Here is a 10,000-nt window from a genome sequence, read left to right on the forward strand (position 1 = left end):
ATCTGCCGATCGCTGGCATTTGTTGCAGTTTTCGCCGAACGTCTTTGCCGCCAATTCGCAGTAGGCGGGAGAACGCGTACGTTTTATGAAATCGCTGCTTTTCATATCACATGAAGTAAAGTTTAAATTGAGGCCTTCGTGGAGTCAAAGTAAACGGTGTTAGCGGTCAAGAAGACAGGAATTCAGGATCAGATCAAGAGGAAAGTGACTAAAGGTCAGCCCGGTTCGACAAGACGAAAGATAATTATTTGGTAGTAAAGTCAAAGCATTTTGTCAGCTTCTACAAAAGCCTTGCGATAAATATTTGAAAAAATGCTTGAGATAATCTCTCGGTTCTTGCCCAAGTGCTTTTAATTTTTTTCTTGGGTGTAATCTTTAACGGGTTTATCTAAAACTTTAAATCTGGGGTCAATTCAACAGAAAGGATACACGTCTAGTTTACAAGTTGAACCCATGTTTTTACATGTGCACACATAAATGAGTTAATAAACATCGTTAAAGGTCGTTTTTACAAGACTCCGAAATGTAATTATAGGTGTAGCGCTACGTACACAATTCAATAAAAATTTTAGAGGAGTCACCTTTGTATTTATACTAAAAGGCAATTATTATTCCACTATTACGACATTTTACCATATTTGGTCAAGAGAACGCGCAAAATATGAGACGGTAATACACGGTACTGTCCCGGTTTGACCGGTTTAGAACAGAGCAAATACAAATACGGACGGAACGGGAGTTCTTCAATGAAAGAAATTGTTTTCAACACGATGCTAAGGCTGAGAATTTAGCTTGTCATCGCTTGTCACTCGTCATTTCGTATATACAATCAAATAAAGGACATTTGGCTGGATTTCTGTGCTGTTTACATCGTTTGCAAGCGCTCTGAAGGACTGATGCATTTTTTTAGAAACACTCTTACCAGATAAAATTGAATCAAAATAACAGCTTTTTGTAGTGGAATAATAAATCTCTTATTCGATGGTTTAACATATAATACTCGCGGACATTTTGCTCATTGCTCGTATTTTCCCAAAATATCCGCGCGTATTATAAGCTAAACCATCGAATAAGATGGATGTATACGACTTGAAGGAAGCTTCTTTCGAAATTTTGATGTGTTCTCGTCGAGCGAAGAAAAACTTGAAGAACTATTGGGACAGAGATTCATTCGGCAGCCTAGAAATTTTAAGGAAAGGCGGTTGCTTGACATTGAAAATCCACGTGAATTTTCTCTGTCAAGGTATTCCAGCAGTGGGTCAACAAATAAACCTCGTGCAATTGAAACTTACAAATGAAGTCTACAAGCGTATTCAAGTTAAGTTACAATAATAAAGATACAGTTGTATATTACAATTAGCCGATATCAAAAATACCATAATGCTCTTTGTTTGTCCCTCCAAAATTTTGCATAAGCATTGTTTCCAGTTTCTCTTGGGACCGTTGTAAGTCCCAAGAGAAAATAAAAACAATGGTTACGCAAAATTTTGGAGGGACAAACAAAGAGTATTACGGTATTTTTGATATCGGCTAATTGTATCGTGACTCGGGCTACACGTGTGAATTCCAGTGTAGAAAAATCTTTCATTCTCTATTCTCGAATTTCCCATAATACACTTTGTTTGCCCCCCAAATTTTGCATAAACCATTGTTTTGAAATGCTCTTGGTAATATGCAGTGTCCCCAAGAGCATTTGAAAACAACAGTTGCAAAATTTGGGGGGCAAACAAAGTGTATTATGGGGAATTCGAAAATAGAAAATTGAATTCATGAATAGACCAATTTCGATATATTAAAATTCAGTCCTAAACAAAAGACATCATCTCGAGGCTCTGGGGAATAAATATGAGGATTTGTATAAGTTTATTCCCCAGAGCCTCGAGATGATGCCTTTTGTTTTGGACTAAATTTTAATATATCGAAATTGGTCTATTTACAAGTTGGACTTTACACCCACTATTTACTCGAGTAAAAGCTACACGGTAACTCTCAACGTAAGCGCGTTGCAAATTTCACAGCTGATTCTGGATTTGATGAAGCGCTCGTTCAGCGGACTCCGGCGCTTAAAATACCTCAATAGTCCCGCTATCGTGTGAATTGAGCGCTCTTATGGCAATAAAGTAATTGTTAACAGTATGGACAAGATCATAAATATTTTCGGACAGCGCCACGGATGGAAAACTTTTTTCTTTTAATAACTTTCTGATTTTAACAAGATTGAGTGGACTTGTCAATTGAGTACATATAGTCTGCGCGGTATGAAAATCATTGTTTCAGTAAAGACGACAATTGTAAAGCCTTTTGTTTTTCTTGTAATTTAACTGAGAATCTCTCAATTGCAACGATTACACATTTGGGCATTGTGTAATTTTTTCGGCAAGAAGACAATTACGTATAAAGACGTCAACTCAACAACCCATTCAACGGTGTTCAACTTACAACTGTGCGAACTTTGCAACGAGGCCTGACTGTGTCAATCAAACAGGCCTTATTCGCGATAGCTGCCATGTTGGTTTTCAAATTGTCACGCAAATTAGCCATGTGTTATGCTGGGGGGCAAACATTGGAAAAAAGACAAATTGCGGAAAATCGGCTCGTCGAAATATTGAAACAACATTTCTAAAAGTACATTTTAGAATTTAGAATTAAGTTCCATTTATGATAATTCTATATATTTGATTTCCTTTGACATTTTCACTGTTTTTCCCGCTCGCTGAATTCTGATTGGTCAGTTTAAATTTCAGTAGCTCTCGCCGTATGCAAGGTTCGTTATCTCCTCATTTTTCACTAAAAAAAAACATCGAAGTAACTTGTGTAATCATTCTATTTTACTACTTAAGTGAAAAACATTCAATGAACGTGAAAAAAATCGTCTGTGTGGCGGCTAAGATGTTCGTTAAAACCTCTCGAACTTGTGTTGTTTGCCCCCTCAGAAGTGCGTAGCTAATTTACATGATAATAGCAAATCCGACATGGCGGCCATCGTGAATAAGGTCTATTTACACATCCTGATTGGTGGACAATTTGTAAAAAACTTTGTCAGGTGGCCACGGTAAGGCGCGTCACACTGTAAGGCGGTCGGTTTTAGTGATAGAATAACGTCAGTCCAGTCCAAGTAGCAACCTCATCTTAAGGGATTTAACTTGGGTGACGGTGAGGTCCGCACTTGCAATGAAAAAAGAAGGTTTCCATATAAGACTGTCTTGAAACTCACAATTTCAACGGACCATTCACTGATATGAAATGTTATAGTGCTTCGGTATTGTTATATATTTCATAGTTTTTCGAATGATTTAAACTTTTGAAATATTTACATCCTACTGGGGTACAAATATAGAATGAAAGGTTGAATACCTCCTGATGTCCTGGTAGCCTGTGATGGCACTGAGGGTGTTAGGGGTACTGTGGTGGCTGGTGTTCCTGTTGCCGATGTGCTTGGACTCGGATTGGTGACTGGTTCACTAGTTGGGTTTTTAGTGGTTGCTTGGTTGATGGTTGGAAGCCACCAATAGCTTGTTGTTGCTGTTTTAGGGCTTTTTGTGGTGGCTGGTTCAGTAGTTGGATACCACCAAGGTGCTTTCGTTGTTGTACGCCGTTGGTTTTCAAAAATAATCTTTAGCTGAAGATTCGCAACTTTTTTATCCACAGAAAATTTGCCATGACCTATCATTTTAAAGAGAAGTGGACCTGGATCCGAGCAGAGCAAAAACAATTGTTAGCAGTAGATTTAAGAAGGGAAACCCTTTTTTAATTGTTCATTAAACAACACTAGTCCCTTTTAGTGGGGCCTCTATTACGATCTTGCGGCACAAAATAGATTGCAACGACTTGAAAACTGGACCGATGAGGAAGAGAGATCAACACTAGAGCTCGTAGGCTTTCGTTGTCGTCCTCGGCTCCCTCTAAGTTACCTGCGCTCATTATTTTATTAAAAGCATTTTTCACAAGTAATTCTACCTCTGTACGTCTTGATATTCTTTCGATAAACAAACTGCATTTACAATGGTATAAAAAGCTAATAATAGTAAGGCTGATATAACGGTGAAGGAATATATAAGAGAAAGCCAGTTTTTTTGAAAGGCACTGCCTTTCTTCATCAGGGTTTTACAAGCAATGACTACGGTTAACAAAGACGTTACAATTTGGATAGTGATCGATATGGCGTGTGATTTGATACAGCACTAAAGATAAGGATTTTAAAGGACTTAACAGATATGGTACAATAATAATAATAATGATGGGAATTAGAACTGAAATTATATAAAGGTAAAGAATATTTAAGAATATCTTCCTTAAATGTTTTATCAGCCTTGCTCTTTTTTGCTTTTTATGATATTTAAATCGCTGATAAGGGCCTTCACCTGGATCCGGTGCTTCTGTTTTGTAACACTGGTCATTGCTCAGCAACCTCGTTCCCAGGGTTCTCTCCTACTCGTCCCCACGGAGCGACGGGTAGGAGAGAGAACCTGTGAACGAGGCTGCCTTCGTGACTGTGCTGATGCAAGACCGCAAATTGATAATGAGCAACGCTTTGAATCGCCAGTCCGGGTTGGCGCATTTGGTTAAGCATTTGATGTGCGTGCTGAGGGATGAGAGTTCAACTTCGACTGAATAACACTCAGGGTCTGAAAATAACTGAGGAGAAGCTGCTTCCGTTGTAGTTACGCCTGGAATTTAGTAGCTCTTTCTTTTCTGGGTCGTAGACCCCTTCAGAGAATGTTTGTTGATTGACTCTGTGCAATGCAAAACCACGCACAAACCGTTTGCAAAAAGAAATGGCACGGAGGTCGCGGTGTTATGATGTGGCATCCCTAGTCCTGACAGGGCATATTAGAAATCCAGGCTCCAATGGGGTGTGGCTCTCAGCGTCAGGGTCAAACCTGACTATTGATGAAGTCTGCTCATGTTGCTCTTTCGTCTTAGAGAATCATTCTGTGTCAGAATGTTGCCAGCCGTTCACTAAATAGGCTCAGGGTTTATATCCCTCAGGTTTCTCTTGTTCATATGTTTTTGTTTGCTGCTTTGTCCCTGACCTTGCACAAACCACACCCTTTGTTCTAAGAGACAGCCAATCAAAAGTTTTGATTATTTTAATCAAAACTCAGTGTTGAATCGAGGACAAACAATTGCACGTGGTCACGGTCAAGATAATATGAAGCGCGATGTCACTATTCTCGTTTATGAAGTTTCCAGGATTTGACCACCAGTCCATCTAGGCATCATCTGAAACGAGGTCCTGAAAGAATTTATACTAGCTTGCAGGATTGACTCGTGATTCAAATTTCTTTGGCCACATGTAATATCAACAAATTTACTATCAGTTACCTTTGATTGTGTTAGAAATCCAGTCTGCGTGTTTTCCATGTTCGGAGTGCTCATCATGATTGATACCTCTTTCTCTCAATCCGTTGGAATCTAAAACTCAAAAAATACATATTAATTAAACGACGCAGAGGAGTTACTGCAGTCTTCTCGGTTATCTAAGAATCATAACTGTATAATATTAGTTGAAATTAGGTATTAACGTCATATTTTAAATTAGACTCCAAAAGGCTTCTCCAGTCACAACTTAACTATTTTTATTTGAGTGGGGTTTAAACCCTTTCAGATCCCGCCCAAAAGGGATACTTTCTGATCAGTTTTACTATGTCTATATCTAACGCCAGACAATTTTATTCGTCAACTGAGGGCCCGCCTCGTGTTAGGAAAGGGTTAACAACATCTAGGTTCTGACACTGCCCGTTATATTCCTGCCCAAGAGTGACACTCACAGAGTTTACTCTGTCTAACGCCAGACGATTTTACTCGTCAACGAGGTCCAAACGATTTTACTCGTCAGGAAAGGGGTTAATTAATGACAACTGAGTGGAACCAGAAACGCATGTAAGACAGATGAAGTTTGATCGATATTTGTTTTTAGATTTGGTACCTATTGTCGTCATAGCGTGTATACTCTAAATCTTACTTACCTAGCTATCTTCTCTATAATTAACAATTACTCCACCAGAGCGCGTTGGATATGAGATGGTATTTAGCCAACGAGGCGCGTAAGCGCCGAGTTGGCGAAAACCAGTCTCGTATCCAACAAGCGCGGAAGGAATGATTGTTTTCTTAGATTTTCATCAGATTCTGAAGGCTTGGATACTTGTCAATTAAAGCCAATCAGTTCCCAGCTTGGCAACACTTGACGCAATCAGTTTCCATATTAGGACATACGGTATATGAACTGATAACCGAGAATGATTTTAACCAATCAGAAAACTAGAAAAGCAATATCCAAGGTCGAAAATTTAATAATAATGGTGAATCTGCAAATGCAATAACGTCAAGGCAAGGCAAATTAAAGGCAAACGCCCCAAATAAATAAGGATCACCAATTTAACTTAGGTGAAAACGGATCCACCTGAGACCAGATTTGACTTACAACGTATATGAGAACCAATTCAATCTGGTGCTTATGTAAATATAATTAAAAAGGCTGTCAGAACTCCCCCATGATAAGAAAGCAATGTAATTCATATGAAGTACCATTGGGTGGGGGAGGAGCTGCAGAGCTAAAGCTACACGGATCAGAGAAAAGTCGAAACAAACGGGGACGAACTTGCGACATCCAGCTCAAGAGGGCCGCGCATGCACTAACCCACTGAGTTACGCCTGCCTCGTAGGTGTAAAATGATATACAGATTTTCGATCTTCAATAGGACAGTTATTCTTAAGAGCATGGACATTAGCTTTCTTCTTGAAATTGTAACATCTTGCCACATCACAAAAAAATGAGAAATAGAATCGCATATCATGACTGTTGCATTACTATCTTTTCTGGTGAGCTGTTTTCAAGTAGGGATGGCTCAGTGAGAAATGCAACCCCTATCCCCTTTCATCCCCAGACTCATTTATATAAGCACTCGTGTTTAGACTTTGGATTGAGACATGCTAAGCAACTAACCTGCTCTTGACAGAAGAGTGAGAAATAAAAACACTGGAAGGCGACACATGATCTAAAATCGAAGAAATTAATGGAAAATTCTATTTCTTCCCTTTCTGATATTCATTTAGACCTCGCGGTGCGTGGTATAACAATCACCAAAGACGTTGGTCACAAAAGATCCGAGCGTTAATAACCAGCGTTTTTGCCTATTTAACAATTAGACTTGGCTTCGAGTTCGAGCTTTATGTGAGCCAACAGATAGTCGACGAGGCGAGTAGCCCCGAGTTGACTAATGACTAGTAGAAAACGAATCGTCTGAATTGTTTTAGAAGAAAGCCACTCACATACTACCTTTGAATTTATTTCAATTTTTATTGCTTTTGTTTCGTTTTTGTTCAGAACGCCGGCTTTTTGCTACTCAATATCTGTCTCTCAATAGATAGCGAGCCAATCAGATTACGTGATTCGTGATAATTTGTGAATGGATTTCTACTAATGTAGTATAGGGAAACGTTATGTTAAGGCCTGTGAATATTTTCTCAAAGCTAGTACTTTGAACAGTGAGGAATAACATAATGTTTCCATCTCTTCTCGGCTACAAGTGATTTATTAACACATCGCGCCACATTAGTTGGAATAAACATTTAAAAAAAACTGACCAAAAAAATGTCTTTAACAGATAGAAATTCTCACTGCCTTCTTATTTTCAGACGCATTCCTCAGGTTCATCTTCGCTATATATTTTGATTCGGAACTTCTCCGGGGTTAAAAAAGTAGCAATTGCATAATAGGGCATACTGTTTTGCCTTTACTGAAAGGGGGTGATAACAACGATATATTTGTGAATCTCATTGCAAGAACAAAGAAACGAAAGTAGAAATAAAATAAAGGCCACCGTTAAAGGTGAATGAAAAACGACACGTTGAAATAGTCAATGACACATAGCAATAGAATATCGTAATTTACCTGTTGTAACACAAATTCAGAACTGATTACGTCTCTTTCAACTCAGATGCATTATGATATCACGTTCGATTCGTTGCATTTGTCCTTCTCACAGGTTGTTAACCGAACGCAAGCAAACGTTACATAAACAGACTTCACGGCAAACAAGTTAAGAGATTTTAGGTGTTGTTTTCCGTGATGGGTGTGTTACTTAATGCTTTGGTTATTTTCAATGTTGGTCTTGTTTAAACGCCTTTTCTTAAAGCAACGTGCAGCGTTTACACGTTTATGGCAACTTTTGTGGTTCTTTTGTGTTAATAATACGAATTTATAAAGTTATGAGCTTGTTTTCCTATACAAGTTGCAACCCGTCTGTTTTCCTAGCCTGACATGATACAACTGGTATCGCATAGGAATCTCGCTGTGTAAATGTTGTTTGTTATTCCCAAAGAGCATGTTTATTTTCAACGAAGATCACGAAACAATTGTAGAGGCTGCAGGTCTGTTTAAAAGTATTGTTGACCTAAGCTCAGTTGAAATAGACCAAATGTTTTTTTTAATCATCGATTCAAATATCTTTATTTACGACGTGATGTCACACATTTGCTGTGGTTACACACACCTTGGCTTTGGGGCCTTCAAGAGGGTAAATGGCTTGGGTTTGGTTTAGCCTATTGTCCTCTATTTCCTCTCTTATCTCTATTTTTTTCACGGGAAGAGGGCATGATACATTTCTTTGTCATATCACCTTTAAAAAATAGGTCCGCAATGCGTACTTGTGTGGGATTTCAGTCCAACAAACGTTGATGATTAGCATTACAGTAAATGTAATACATTTTGTCATGTTATAGTGATAAATGTCGAGTAAACATTCCGCAGAATCCTCAAGCTGCGGACGAGAAAGCGGTTAGGGAAGAGACATGTTTGGACTCCTAGTTTCGAGGAAATTAGGGGTGCTTACCATTCGTCAGAATAAACCGGTTGGGATGACCGGTGAATAATGGTTACAGTTTTTTTCTAAATCATCAAACCAGCCCAAGGAGATGGCGCTTACGATTTGCAATTGTTTTCGGCTGATGAGAGACTGGAAATTGGAAAATTTAGCAAATGGTAAGGAAATTTCCACTGTTCCTTTCGATGGGAAATGCCATTTACTGTGGTTTGTGTATTTCCCAGTCACCAGACAAAGCTGGACGTGGCCCCAAGTTATCACAGGGGAAGGAGGGTATGGTGATTGACACTGTCAGAGTTAAAAATTACTGAAGTAAACATCTTGCAGGTTAGGGCTTGTAACGCATTACAATTGGGTGCATTTGAGCATATGAGTTTGTCAGCCACCAAATCTTCTGCAATTAACCGCCAAAATGTGTTAGAGTCAACGCGCTTCAGGCATGCACACTCTACTTAAGAGACTCATGAGATATTTGCGTTCGACAAAGAGGTAAATGCCGTCCAGTTTTATTCATCAGTGGAAATATTGGAATCAGTCGCTGGTAGCAGAGAAGAATTTGTTTACGATAAAGCTGGATAAATCAGCAGGCAACTGCATATCTTTGCTCGCACTGTGACTATCCAATGAAAAGAACGCCTGATCGCAGGTTAGCTTTGGTTCATCTCAGGTTTTTATGTTACCCTTGGGGCATCCTCGGAGACCCAAGGGCAGTCAGTCGAGACAGGACTAGAAAATCATGAGCAAAATCGGGACTGGCGTTAAGTTTCATTACTTGAAACTCACCGCCAGTCCCGATTTTGCTCATGATTTTCTCGTCCCGTTTCGACTGACTGCCCCTGGGTCTCCGAGGATGCCTTGGGGATGCGTTTACACAGTAAAAGACTCCCCTCAGGGTAAAATATAATTATTTCTGCTTTATGATTGGCGAAGCCACCTCAGGGAGCAGATAAAGCGTACTTTTCAGTTCAGGAACTGGCATGGGTAGTTCTTTTTTTCTTTTTGACGTATCCATGGAAATACGTCTAAGGCAGTTTCGGTCCAGGGAAAGCGGTTACACACAAAAACGTCGTTGCCCGTGGGCAAACGCTATTTCCCCCATGGTTAAGATGGCTGGTATAACCACAACTATTATTTGGAATGCAATTTGATATAAATAAGCACGCGTAGATTTTTTA

General features: G+C 39.3%; 1 protein-coding gene across 1 annotated transcript in view; it reads right to left on the bottom strand.

Moving 5' to 3' along the window:
• LOC138021195 (uncharacterized) overlaps positions 1-3,670 on the bottom strand; it is a 6,805-nt gene extending 3,135 nt beyond the window's left edge. The window contains exon 1 of the mRNA XM_068868055.1: positions 3,355-3,670. Coding sequence (XP_068724156.1) covers positions 3,355-3,670 — 316 coding nt within the window. The remainder of the gene's footprint in view (positions 1-3,354) is intronic.
• Positions 3,671-10,000: the final 6,330 nt, after the last annotated feature.

Source organism: Montipora capricornis, chromosome 10, assembly GCF_036669925.1.
Source record: "Montipora capricornis isolate CH-2021 chromosome 10, ASM3666992v2, whole genome shotgun sequence".
NCBI lineage: Eukaryota > Metazoa > Cnidaria > Anthozoa > Scleractinia > Acroporidae > Montipora > Montipora capricornis.